Source organism: Eschrichtius robustus, chromosome 19, assembly GCF_028021215.1.
Source record: "Eschrichtius robustus isolate mEscRob2 chromosome 19, mEscRob2.pri, whole genome shotgun sequence".
Taxonomy (NCBI): domain Eukaryota; kingdom Metazoa; phylum Chordata; class Mammalia; order Artiodactyla; family Eschrichtiidae; genus Eschrichtius; species Eschrichtius robustus.
This window is the reverse complement of record NC_090842.1, coordinates 5,259,160-5,273,016: the sequence shown is the minus strand read 5'-3', so window position 1 is coordinate 5,273,016 and position 13,857 is coordinate 5,259,160. Positions and strand designations below refer to the sequence as shown.

Below are 13,857 nucleotides of genomic sequence, written 5' to 3'. Positions count from 1 at the left end.
ACAGGAAGCCCGGTACTAAAACCAACAGTCCTTACTCGGAATAAAAGCCACGTGGCCACAGGGCGCCCTTCTGAAGGAGCAGCTCCACCGCCCACAGAGGCCTGGGAGCCAGTCCACTGGCACGAAAGTCAGTCTTTCAGACCAGCTCTCTCCGGGCTGCACATAAAGTGGGTGATAACAGGAAATGACCTGCGCAGCACACGCACGAAGGAGATAAGATGACGAGAAGGGGTGGCCAAAGAAGTGTTTCGTAAAGGGCACTGAAGCATCACTCTAGCGGTGGCATGGGTGTAAAAGGCCAGCAACCACCTGCACTGGACAAGTTCAGCCTGGCGACGCAGACATGCTGGGAGTGAACCAGGGTGGTCACACACGGGTGACCGCACATCACTGCCACTGATCACCTGTCCTCCTGTCCCAGCCCCGCCGAGGAAGGACGGGGGCAGCAGCGGGGACGGACCGGGCCTGGCGGCCACTTACCAGTCCAAAGGGTCGTTCTTCATCCTCAGGTTGTCCCTGGGGAAGTAGCCGGGCGGGTAGCGCAGGTTGTGGTACTGGTCCCAGAGAACCCTCTTGCTTCGAGGAGGAGCGGGGATTATCTTCACCTTAATTGGGAGCTTCACCGTTGAAGTCTGTTCTGCACCACTGTTTGACTGAAAAAAATAAAAGAAATTTGAAATGTCCCTTTGGCTCAGAAGAAACTTTCAGGTTTTCAGGTTGGAAACCTCACTTCTATTTATCAATTTAACCCAAACAGAACACAAGAATTTCTCACAACAACGCTAGGAGAGGACATTCGTGTATCATAATTAATTACATTGCAATTCTTCTTTTAAGGGTTTCAGAATTCAAATTTAAGGCACCTGGTTCCTAAAAACAACTAGACTGCATAGCATTAGCCCTACTTTTTACAATCATCTTAAGCCTGAAATTTGGCACAGAACAGCCCACCCACGCCCCGTTCACCAAGCGGGCTGTGACCCCACTGCTCGCCGGGCCGGGACCCCCGGGGACGGCACCTCACACCCCAGCGCCCGGCGCTCAGCCCGCCTCCCTTCCCCACGAGCCCCCCGCGTGCACGTACGTCCACCTCTGCCGGGGAAGCCACGGTGACCGTGACGTGCCCCTGAGCGACGCCTTCCCAGGAGGCGGCCTGCTTGGTGACGGAGATGGAAATGGCCAGGTAGCCCGACCAAGGCCACAGCACTGAGGAGTAAGAGAAAGCCACCTCGATGCTGTCTCCGTTCTGCGGTAAGTAGGGCTGCCACTCGGGCTGCGGGAGGAAAGAGGCAGAGGCTCGGGTGAGAAGCTCCGTCCCGGTCACCCCCCCCCGCTCAGCCGGCACCAAGCAGCCCGTGCCCAAGGCCGCCGTGCAGCGCCAGGCCGTCACCCACCGGAGGAGCCTGGGGACACGGCCGCTGACCAACTCCACCTTTAAAGACAAGCTTCCCGCAAGCCTACAAGGAGGCGGGGAGTGCGGACACACACGGTTTGACGGAGAGCTTGTATCTGCAGAGAACTTACAGAAAAGGACAGTCCCAGGTTTGGGGTTAGATCTCAACTGGCTGTATGCTTAACGAATCACATGACTTGAAAGGAATAACATAATAAAAGGACACGGCTGCACGCTGCCAGCAGTCAGGGCCTGGGCCAGCGACGGGGCTGGCGGAGTGCGCGCGGCGCCCAGGGGACGCGCCGGCCGAGAAGGGGACCGCCCGCCCGCCCGCCCGCCGCTCAGGCTTGAGGGAAGGCGAAAGGGAAGCACGAGACGGGAGACGTACATCAGCTCTCACAACGAACCAACGGTTCAAGCTAACCTAAACCACTCACTTCCCTCGCAAGCCAGAGCGCGACATCCTGCCCGCAAGCGAGTCAGCACGTTAAAGAGAACTGTGAGAAAGAAGGAGAATATTCGTAGGGCACAGCATCGCGAACAATGAGAAAGGACCGGGATTTTTAATAAGTGCTTTTCAGACCACTGGTTAACAACAGAGCAGAAAATTAACTTTTATCCGTCGCTTGTAACACGTATCAAGCTAACTCAACACAGATGAAAACATTAAAATTTAACAAGCATAAGAGGAAAGTGAGTAGAAAATAAAATTGAGATTTTTCTTATATTTCTGGAGGGATAAGCTTCTAATTTTTGAAACAGAAGAACTCACAAAAGATGAAAATTCAACTACATGAAAAAGTGAAACTTTTATAGAACCACCCCCCGACCGCCCAAGTTTTTAAACCACCTCTAATATTGAAGAGACAAGAAAACAACAATCTGGGCAATCTTTTTGCATGACACACAATGGTGGCTAATCTCTCTATGAAATGAAGATCTTGTTCAGATTGATAGGGACAACCTAAATTCTAGTGAAAAATGGGCCAAAGAAATGAAACACGAATTCACACAAGAGGAAATACAATCAGTAAACAAACATGCAGATACGCACCTTACAAATCATTAAACAAGGTACCGACTACCCCCTGTAGACTTAAAGTTAAAAGATGAACCACGCAGAAACAAACCAAATGTCCACCGACTGACAAAGCGGGGTCTATCCATACAATGAACCACTATTCAGCCATGAAAAGGAGTGAAGCCCTATACACACTGCAATGCAGATGAACCTCTTTAAAGATATTACGCTCAGTGAAAGAGGCCAGTCACAAAGCCCACATAACATACCACTCCATTTATAGGAAATGTCCAGAAAAGGTAACTCCATGGAGACAGAAGGGGATTAGGAAATGCCAGGGCCTGGGGGAAGGGGAATGGGAAGTGTTAACAGGGGTTTCTCCTTCAAGTGATGAAAATGTTCTGGAATTATCCAGTATGATGGTTGCATCGCTACTTGTGAATATACTAATAACCACTGAGCTGCACAATTTAAAAGGGTGCATTTTATGGCATGTGAATTTTATCTCAATATTTTAAAACCTCATGCAACTGGGAAAAAAAGGACGTACCACCAGAGCAGAGACACTACCCCTCTGTACACCATCAGCGGCAGTCTGAGCTGATGCACCTCTTTTGAAAAGAATCTGGTATTACGTACCAAGAGCCATTAATAATGTTCATGCCCTCTCACTTGGGATTCTAATCCAGGGAGTTTATGTTAAGAAAATAATTCAGAACAAAAGAAAACCATATATACAAAGATATTCAGTGAGATGTTTGCAGTTGAAAACCACCTAACTGTTCAAGCAAGAAGAAATAGTAAGCACGTTACGATTCAACGATTCTACATAGTATTAAGCAACAATTCTACATAGTATTAAGCAACCATTAGAAAGAACATCGGTGCTTATATATAGTAACATTTAAAAATGTTTATAACGTGAGAGCTGAAAAAAAAAAAAAAAGACTAACTTTGTCTACCACACAAAGATAACTAAAAATATCTATTTCAGATAAGGGCTGGAAAAGATTCTTTTTTTTTTTTTTTTTTTTTCTTCAGGCAACTGACTTTATTAATCTCACAAAATCATAAGAAATGTACTTTCTGTGATAGCTTCATGAAAAGTGAAATCCTGCAATCAAGAAACAGATGAAATGAGGGACTCGGAAATGAAAAAGCAAGGATGAATACAGTAAGTGTTGGTGGGCACTGAATCAATTTAAATACACCTATTTAAACAACCACAGCAATTCGTTAGAAAATATGATTTGAACTTTTTTTTCAAATAGTGGCTCTATTACTGTGTGGGGCTGAAGTGGTTTTTCTGTTCTTTTTCCCGACCCTTTATTTTTGTGACAATGTTTATACAGTAAGTGTAAAACAAATTATAAACACAAAATTCAAATCAAGACCATGCCTTCTAAACATGAAGGCCCGTGTGTCCTCATTAAACAATAAAATAATTATAAGTGAGCCTTTAATTATAGGCAGGAAACTGTGAAAATGAAGACTCAAATGCAATTAGCTGATTCAGGAGTCAAACTCAAGATGCCAAAGTAAAAGAGTAGCAAACTGGCCTCATCACTATATCCCTGACATACATAAAGCACTCAGGGGAGAACAAACCACTACCTTCCAGTCCCCCGGCACCCGGACAGGAGGAGGACCTGTCCCTTTTAACTGCAGGAGTAAATCTGGGCCACGTCTAAGTTGGCCGCTGGCTGGAGGGCAGTCTCACCTTGTCTACGATTCTTCCTGTGACACCCATGCCGTTGAGGATGGTGACGTTGACGATCGTCGGCATCCCTCCGTAGTAGATGGGCTGGGAGCAGTAGGGCCACATGTAGGGACACTCGGTCAGATCGATGTAGCTGGGGCTCAAACTGAAACAAAAAAATCCAGTGTTACAGTAGACGGCGTTGGAAAGCATCAGCGGGGCGGGCCTGAGCCTCGGGAGGGCCTGCCTCCAGGGCTGCCCTCGGCTGAGGTCTGGGAACTTGGCTTCAGAACACGCCCCGTGCTGGGGAGGCCTCCTGGCCAACCTGCCTCGCCGGCAGCACGGCGGAATGCGTGGGCGTCACCTCTCCCCTCTGCGAGCCTGGAATCTGGTGGCTGCGGCTGGCGGAGAACGAGTATGTGACCAGCCCCAGAGCAGACCTAGGACTCAGTCTCAAGGCACTGGGGCAAAGATGGATTTTTAAATAATTGGAGCGGGGACGAATGGGTGGCCATTCGGCGAAAGATAAAATTAAGATCCCCACCTCAGACCATACACAAGAATAAACTCCAAATGGATCGGATACTCTCAAGTAAATAAAAGAAAGCCAACAAGCATTAGAAGAAAACATGGGCGAGTCCCTCCTTAACCTCAGTGCAGGGAAAGGCTTAACCGTGCCTCAAAATCCAGGGGCAACAGCAACGACAGACTAACAAATATGGTTGTTAAAAAAGAAAAAAACCACATGGCCAAAAACACTTTCACAAAGTCAAAAGGCAACCAACAAACTGGGAGAAATACTTGTAATAAAGGGTTACTCACCCTAACATAAGAACACGTAAAAACCGAGGGACAAAAACCCCAGAAAAGAAAAATGGGTGAAAGAAATGAACAAACACTTCACAAGAAAGATATAAAAACGGCTCTTAACTCTAGACAAAGTGTTCAAACTCACTCATAACCTGAGAAAGGCAAATTAGAACAACTCTGAGATAGCACTTCTCACGTGTCAGATTGGCAGAAGGTAGAGCATGGCCGGACACTGCAGGTGAGGCTCTGGGCAGACAGGCAAGCTCCCACGGCACAGCCCTTCTGGAGGAGAAGGGAGAGACCTGGCAGAGTGCCCTCTGTTCTCAGCTTGGACCCAGCAACCCCACTTCTAGGAATCTTCCCTGGAGACACACCTCCAACAAAACTAAAATGCACAGGCACAAGCAGCTTAAAATTACAAAATACTGGAAACAGTTTCAATACCCATATATAGATATAGATACGTGCTTGAATAAACAAAGGTATCTACACTATGGAGCTGTAAAAAAAACGGAGGAGAACGATGTCTGTGAACCGACACAAAGTGATTTCCAGGATACTGTTAGGTGAAAAAAGTACAAGAGAATACTTATAGTAATGCTGTCCTTCACGTAAGAAAGGGGATATCAGGTGGTAGGTATGTATCTGCTCGTGTGTGAAAAAAGAAATGCAAGGATAAAGCAAAAACTAATGGCGTTGTTACCTATGGGGGTGGAGGGAAGGGCAGGGGGAGCGGCACAGAAGGGCTGAGGGGAGCAACACGTGGCCAGGTGCGCTCTGCGTGCAGCTCCAACCTTAGAGCCACAACCCGATACGTAACTAGTTGAAATCAACCAGGATGTGGGGGGAATCCGAAAAGAAATAGAAATGCTAACAAATGAACTCAACTGCAATGAAAATAAACAGCAAAACCAGACTGAAAGGGGTGTGGTGGGGAGGAAGATATTAACCTAAATCACTCTGGCAAACAGGAGATGCTATACATGCTATAAAGCTAAAGATAAAAAGAACTACACACGAACACAATCCTCTAGTTAGTATATCTCTTCTCAGCACGGTTCGAGCTAGCAGTTCTAAAACTTGTCCACAAGTGTGTACCAGGACTGAGCAGATAAACATCGTGGCGAGTGAGAGCCAGGCTTCTGGCTGCTGGAGAAGGATAACCAGCAAGAAGGAAGACTCAAGATGAGGGTCGTGATGTTAGGTGGGATCAGGAGACAGATGACTGCATGGACAGACACAGAAACAGGTACAGGTGTGTGTGTGTACAGACACTCGCCAGCTCTGTCTGCTCAAAGGGCCTAGAAACCACTATGAGCACAGCTGCCAAGAGCACACCTGGTGCCCAGGCGTCCGTTTCTAAACCCACTCTCCAATTAAAGGACCAGGGCTGCTCGGGCAAAGAACTGATACCGACACTGGGCACGGAAATGCTGCCAAAAAGTGAGGAAGTGCCCCGCAACTGACGGAGACGTGCTGAAAAGACACGGGAGCCAACCAGCGGGAGCCCTAGAGAGCCAAACCTGGGACAACATGAGCAATAAAATAAACAACGACACGAATGGATTATAACCCACAGAGTAAAATAGGTACCTATGTGTCCACGCTGATATAACTGAATAAATACGAGAGGAGGACAGCTCTTCCTTACAGCAGAATTTCATTCAATAAATGCAGGAGGGAGTGAGAGAAACAGAAAGTCACCATGGGACAATCTCTACAGTAAGAACTGTTACAGGGAGGAACCATCAAAGGACGCTAAACTTAGTGATGGAAAGTATGTTAAGAAACAAGATCATCTGTTTGTTTGGTTTTTTTTTTAATTTTTATTGGAGCATAGCTGCTTTACAATGTTGTGTTAGTTTCTACTGCACAGCAAAGTGAATCAGCTATACGTATACATACATTCCCCCCTTTTTTGGATTTCCTTCCCATTTAGGTCACCACAGACCACTGAGTAGAGTTCCCTGTGCCATAAGAAACAAGATCATCTTCAAGGGCGTCCCCACAAGACACTTCGCAGTCACAAAGGGACAGTCACTGCAGTGGATGCCTGGCAGAGCCACCCCCGGCACCAGATCTCCTGCTGCGGAGCCCAGCTGACGGACACCGGTGGACCCTCCACTACATCTGTGCCAAGGACTGAGCGCAGAGGGCACCAGGGCAGGCCCCGCCCTGGGGGACACAGGTGCCTCTAACAGGCGATTGTGGCTCAGGGAATCTCCGTGATGGGGAAAGGTTTCAGACCTGCGCTGGGTGTGAGGGTCCTCCTCCCACTCCTCCCTCCTCGCCCCCTTCATCCTTCATAGGCCCCCTCCCCCAGGAGGTCTCTTGGCCGTCTAAGTCCACGTTGGCATCTGCCTCCTGGAGGGTCCAGCCTGACACATCACCTAAACTTCATGATGCAGGTGAGCACCACCCAGAATAAAAGGAAGGACACTGAGCCAACCGTCCCAACTGGAGGAGACCAAGGACACGCGACGACTGAATGCAACGCGGATGCTGGCCTGGATCCTGGACCAGGCCAAGGACAGGGGTGGGGAAAATCGGGGTGAAACCCAAATACAGTCTGCAGGTTAGTAGATGGTAACGTATCAGTGCCAACTTCCAGGCTCTGAGGCTTCTACTATGGTTATGTAAGTTGCTAACATCAGGGAAAGCTAGTGAAGGGTTTATGAGTCCCCGTGCACCAATTTTTAAAACTTTGTTGTAAATCTAAAATCATTTCAAAATAAAAAGTGAAAAAGAATTCTTGCCAAAAATACAGAACCTCACTAATCACGAGAAAGCATCAGAGGACTCAGAGTCATGAATGACAAGACAGATGAACTGTCAGGGGTCCGGGGAGACCAGGGAGACATGGCAACTGCACGCAACGTGGGGCCTGGGCCCTGGACCAAAGAACACGAGGGGAGCCGGCCACTGCGCATCTGTCTGCAGACTAACCCCAGCACAGCATCAGGGTGCACCTGTTAGCTCTAGCAGAGGAATCACGGACTACCGAGGTGCTGGCCTGAGGGGAAGCCGAGGAAAGGGTATATGAGAATGTCCATACCATTTTTGCAGATTTCTGTAAACCTAAGATTATTTCAAAGGAAAGTTTTACAAAGAAAAAGAAATAGGAAATCACTACCTTAGACCCCTGATGTTACAAACAGCAGAACATGAGGAAGTGGGGAGCAATCCTGTCGGCAGCACCCCAGAAGCAGCACTGCAGAGCTCTCCCTGAGGCCCCCGAGCATTGTGTGATGGGGGCTGGTTCCGTCTGGAGGCTACTACTCTGTGCCGAGGAGCCCGGTGCAGAGAAGAAAGGCCTGTTCAAGAGGAAAGCACACCGACCTGGCCTGTGGCTTGTAGCTGCTGAGGACCTGGTAGGCTCTGAGGAGGTCCAGCTTGCCGTGGCCTTGTTCAAACATATTCACGCCGGGCAGCCTCCGGGCTGCTGCAATCAGGGCCTGCTTCATGCTGGCCGGATTCACCAGCTCCCGTCTCTGGACTGTGCTGGGGGAAAATAACATATTTGCTCATTTTCTCTCAGCAACAGAATGAAAACCAGACTATCCCTACCCTGTACGTGCGCAGTCATGTGACCTCCCATCTTGATCTGTATCTAACAGGAGCTTCTTCGGTAAAACTCGTGCAAGATGCGAACGAACGTGCTCGTTTCTGCACCTGCCTAGGGACTGACCACTCATCAGCCTTGCGCGTGGCTTGTGAGAACATGGACTCTTGGGCTAGCGCCCGTTTTTACTAAATTGAACAGGAAAACACATCTTCCCACTAACTTAACAGTCGACCTCAGAGGTTGCAGGAGACAAGAACAGCTAGGAGTTACAGGCTCCGGACACGTGGACGCAGCCCGGCCGGGAGAAGGGAAGGGTGGAGGTGGGTCCTGCGGGGACTCGATGCAGCGTGGCCAAGAGGCCCGGCCTCGGAGTGAGGCCCGCTGCGTCCACGTGCTTGTTTTGTTTGGAGGCCCGTGTGTGACGCGTCACCCTGGTGGGTCAGGCCTGGTAGAGGGTTCATCGTCGGAACGCAGCTGGACTCGGGCAGCGGCGCCCAGCCATTCTCACTTGCTTTAGAACACCAGCATTAAAACGCACTTTTGTGTATCTACATGTTGTAAGTACAAGTAAATTTCAAGCCCCTAAATGCAGGGGAGAAAATCCAGTAAACAGTAAGGAAAAACTGACTCTACTAAGCTGCTAAATATTTTTCGACGATGATGGGTGGTCGTGGAGTGTAGGTGGACCTTTTCTAATAGGTCTAGATGGGAAATCTGACCTAAGGAGAAGCGAGGGGAGGAAAGCGGCATCAAGTCTTACTGGCAGGAAAAAAGAATTGCTCACAGCTCAGCCACAGATTGACAAGGCCCCTCCCGCCGACAGCGCAAGACCAGGCGCAGGCTCTGGCTCTTCGCCGGGCTCTGAGGCTGGAAACGAAGAAGCGCTTCTCTGCCGCTCGGCATCTGTTATGAGCTCCTTCTCACACCACGAAAGCACTCCTGACCCACCACAGAGGCATCTTACCTGCTGCAGGGAGATGAGGAAAGCAAAGGCTTCCTCCCCACTGAAAACATCTGTACGTAGGGAAGCCACTGGGCTGGGCACGGAAGACACAACGGCCCCCCCCTCCTCACTCCTCTGACAGCAGGAGGCTTGACGGGCTCATTAACGCCCACAAGAACCACCTAAGAAAGAACGGACTCCTGCCTCTTCTGCAGAGACAGGGTGAGGCCCCGGGATGTGCTCTACATCCAGCCAAACTGGTGACAAGCGAGACTCAGCTCCTGGTCCCCTGACGCCACCTCCTCCCAGCCGAGCCACACTCACCTCACCAGCAAGGTGACAGCGCCCGCCACCACTGGGGAAGCCACGCTGGTCCCCGAGAGCGCCCGGCACCCGCCTTTCACGCCGGAGCCCCTCACTCCAGCGCCGTAGGTGACAATGTCAGGCTTCATGCGGCCATAGCCTCCTGGCAGCTCCTGTAAGCAAAAGCAGTGTGGTCTCTACCACGGCACACACACTGGCACACGGCCACGTGCAGTTATGAGTGAATAAAACCAGAACAGAAACGTGGGTCAGCTAAACACACTGTAACCTTAGTACGATGCTGGTTTTCATCTGAAATTCACTGCAATTCAGAAGAAGCTTAAATGACAGTATACAAAATAAAATTATTTTTGGTGCGTTTTGTAACGACCAGCATGACAGTAATGCCACAAAGCATTTTAAAAGTGAGTATTTTAAATTTTGCTAACGTGCAAGGCTGAAAACTGATTTATTTCTAGATAATTTAAAAATTAAAAATATGCTAGAAAAATCAGAAAATTAAAATTAAAAATTAGGGGAAAAAAAGGAACATTTTCCTTTACAAGGAAAAAGTACGTGATATGACTGGATATTTCAATCTGGCACCAGAGGGGAAAGAATGACTCAGAACAGTGAGTATATAACCGTACAAGTAACCTGGGATAAGAGTTTAACTGAGAACTCTCTTAAGCTTCCCAGAAACTGGGGCAAAATGAGAATTACAACAGGAGTTATATTCTGTAAGAAAGAAGTACACCAATTTGAAGTGAAAAAATCCTTCCCGGCAATCGAGCATAAATGGACTCTGGATCCTCCCGTGTGGGACACTGAGCAAAGGCGTCTTCACCTGCAGCTCCACAGATTATTCAGGAACGCTTCTCAAAATGCCGTCAAAACACAGGCCTCGATAAAGGCCAAGGACATGGCAGGGGGGCTGGAGCAGCAGGGGGACGCCGAGGGCAGGTCAGGGTCCCCAAGTGCCGCCCGAGGGAGCACCGGCGACCGCAGCTCTGCTCAGATGGGAGGAGGAGTCGGCCGCGTAATTAAAGCTCATGCAGCTGAACTAATTACCTTGCTAGAGTCATTTCAATTTTGTCCAGCTAAATACAATCATGCCCATGTCAGCGGAGCTGAAATTAAGCCATGCTCACTGGCTTCTCCCGCTTCCCAAGGCCAAAAAAAATCACCCCACCCAGCACGGAGGACTGCCGGCCCTCCCCCTACCAGTCAGGGCCAGTGCACATGAATCCAACTGACCTAAATGACGAGTTACTCAGAAACAAGTTAAAAAGAAGTGGAGCCGGGAAACACAGTGAGAACCGGCACCTGCCCGTTGGGCCACGGGGACACAGCAGACACAGAAGGCGCCAGAGCGCGTCCTCATGGCGGGCTGCCTCCAGGCTGCTTTTCTCTCCGTGCTCACAGGCAGCCCCGAGGCCCTCACACGCGGCTCCCGCGGGCACGCCGGACTGAAGGAGCAGCGCCTACCCAGGTGGTCATTCCTCGCGATGAGAAGCGGGCGATGTTGTCCTCAAAGTCAATGCCGCCCACTCCGATCACATCCATCTGGTCAGCAGGGTTATTCAGAGTGCTGCATCGAGGCAAGAAAAAGACACAAAAGGCGGGGGAGAGGAACCACTATAAATGAAAGATTCAAACAAGGGCAAGCACCCCCAGAACGGTCAGAGACCGCGGCAGGCTCTTCCGTGGCGAGGCATGTGCGGCTGTGAGGGGCGGGCCCGTCGCCGCCACCTCTGCCGGCTCAGTGGTCTCCTCACACGTGGGACGCCCTCTCCTGCTCTCCCTCTCTCCTGTCAACTTATCGCCCTCCGGCCCAAGACTCTCTTCTCCCCTCACTAGTGCCAGGCGTGCAGGAGACCCCTTCCTCCGAGCTTCCCAAGACTGACCACTACCAGAACCGTCACCTGCGTACACGTCCGTACACCACCTCCCAACTGCTGCGAGCGCAGCACCCCCAGCTCGGCCCCCGGCTCCTCTGGGAAGGAACTGCAGCCACACATGTGCACCTGCCACCGTCAGAAAGTGAAAGTTCTCCCCTGGTCTCGGGCAGGTGTCCCCCTTCCTCAAGGGAACCGTGGGGACCACTCATCTCTCTGTAACCCTGGGCTCCTCAGCGGGAAGACACGGATGCGCGTGAAAAAGCATGCGGTTCTCCCCAGCACTTCAAGGGCACTAGATCCGCAATGACACAAACGTTTCAACTACGGAGTCAAGACGGAAGTCAAGATGAACTACTTGAAAGTATAAAACAACCAGTTACGGAACTGCACTTCCAAGCTTTATCTATTTCCACTCCACCACCACAAAATGAACTCCTGAACCACAACTGATTCCGAGCAGCTGAAGCGATATTAGCAGCAAGATACTACTGTTTAAACCACACGGAGTCGACGCTAGCATCACCCCCTTAGCTTACCCACCACCACCACGCTACCAGCTGGTTGTTCAGAAGCACCAAGAGTGATCTGTTAATTGGCTGACAGTAAAAGTTTACAAATTTCTATGACATCAAAGAGCAGAGATTAGAACAGAAGTCACTGGCAGAATTTCCCACTGAAGCTGATACCAAAAAATACCACCTTCCCACCCTGCCTCTACCTGCCAATCCCTATACTTTACACCCTTAATATCAGGGGAAGGCATCAGAAAATCTTTGTTGGTGCTGAAAAGGGGGAAGTGTAGCTGCAGACTCCCTGGCACCATGAAATCTAAGCACCAAGGGTGCCGGACCCCAGAGAGCTCCCAGAAGGGGTACCCGTGGGGACGTGTCGGGCAGCGCCACGCCTCCGATAAATAAGCGGGCTCTTCAAGTGCATTACTGTCACCTGACCAGCCCTACCCGAGGCCCAGCAGTAAGCCACACCCGTTCAGGCTGTGCCACGGTGACCGCGTGCCACCCCCAGCCCACCCAGCAGCTGGCGGACGCCAGATGCTGTGAGGCTCTGGGGGCAGACACGCGTCTGACACCGGGGCTTCCTCTCCCGGGATCCCCGACACACTACGCACGAGCAGCTCTTTGATTAGAAGCCCTCACGTGTGGCCGCCCACAGAAATCACAGGATTTCAGAAGAGTGACCAGTGTGTGCAAAGCAGTCAGGATGGCATGTGGAAGAGCCGGGGTGAACGGAAAGAAAGGCAAGCTTGGGGGAGGGGGGGTGGTCAGCAGCAGGATCAGGTGATGGAGAGCGAGAGAAACACGGTTTCCCCAGGGAGACCCGAGGAGGAGCCCGCTTGGAGGGAGACGCGCACGGGGCGTGGCGGGGGGGGCGGGGGGGGGGGGAAATGAGGCTACGGCTGCAGAACCAGGCCCCCTGTTCTCGTCCATAAGGTGTTACCGGGACACAGCCACGCCCATTCGTCTACACATCCATGCTGCCTTCACACTACAAGGGCAGGCGAGTAGGTGCAACATACCATGTGGCCCACAAAGACTCAACTAGTTACTATCTGATCTCTTACAGAAAACGTTTGCCAACTCCAGGCCAGACTACTGAAGACCTTGAAAACCAAGGAGAAAAGTTTAGATCTGATCAGGCAATAATGATCCACTGCAGATCCTTAGTTAAAGAAACTGCTGGACTATGTTTTAACAACAGAAACACAGAAAAAAGGAAGAGAAAGGAACAGCTACCACTCACAGAGCCTCAGTGTTCATGGTGCTTTCCCTCGGCTGTCTCATTTCATCCTCACGGCCACCAACCGGGGCGGGTCTCGTGCCCTCCAGAGCCAGGCGAGGGGGTCAGGGCTCAGAGAAGCCAAGGCCCCACAGCCCAAGGGCAGGTCAAACTTGCCTGGCTCCATCCCCGCACCCTCCCCGCCACCCCACGTCCCCCGTGCAGGGAGAGCTGCGCTGGGGAAGACGAGGCAGGAGGGTGGGCTGGGGAACTGACAGGTAACCTGGGGAGGCTGAGCTGCCGAGGGCTGGCCTGGAGCGGGGACATCAGAAGTGGGGGGAGGGACAAATGGAGAAGCGTTAGAAAGAGAAGACATGGAAACTGGGTGAGATTACGAAGTAACTGGTGCTTTTCGTGGCAGAACTACAGTTGGGACGTGTTTACGCCACTCACGCCTGTGAGTCACAACATACACGACTGAGGACCCA

The 13,857-nt window shown here is 50.7% G+C and overlaps 1 protein-coding gene across 2 annotated transcripts in view; it reads right to left on the bottom strand.

Moving 5' to 3' along the window:
* MBTPS1 (membrane bound transcription factor peptidase, site 1) overlaps window positions 1-13,857 on the bottom strand; it is a 49,174-nt gene that overhangs the window by 13,364 nt on the left and 21,953 nt on the right. For both annotated transcript variants that reach the window (XM_068527383.1, XM_068527382.1), the window contains 6 exons: window positions 11,223-11,325; window positions 9,756-9,907; window positions 8,263-8,424; window positions 4,135-4,279; window positions 1,085-1,273; window positions 481-653 (listed from right to left, as the gene is read on the bottom strand). In XM_068527383.1, coding sequence (XP_068383484.1) covers window positions 481-653; window positions 1,085-1,273; window positions 4,135-4,279; window positions 8,263-8,424; window positions 9,756-9,907; window positions 11,223-11,325 — 924 coding nt within the window. The remainder of the gene's footprint in view (window positions 1-480; window positions 654-1,084; window positions 1,274-4,134; window positions 4,280-8,262; window positions 8,425-9,755; window positions 9,908-11,222; window positions 11,326-13,857) is intronic.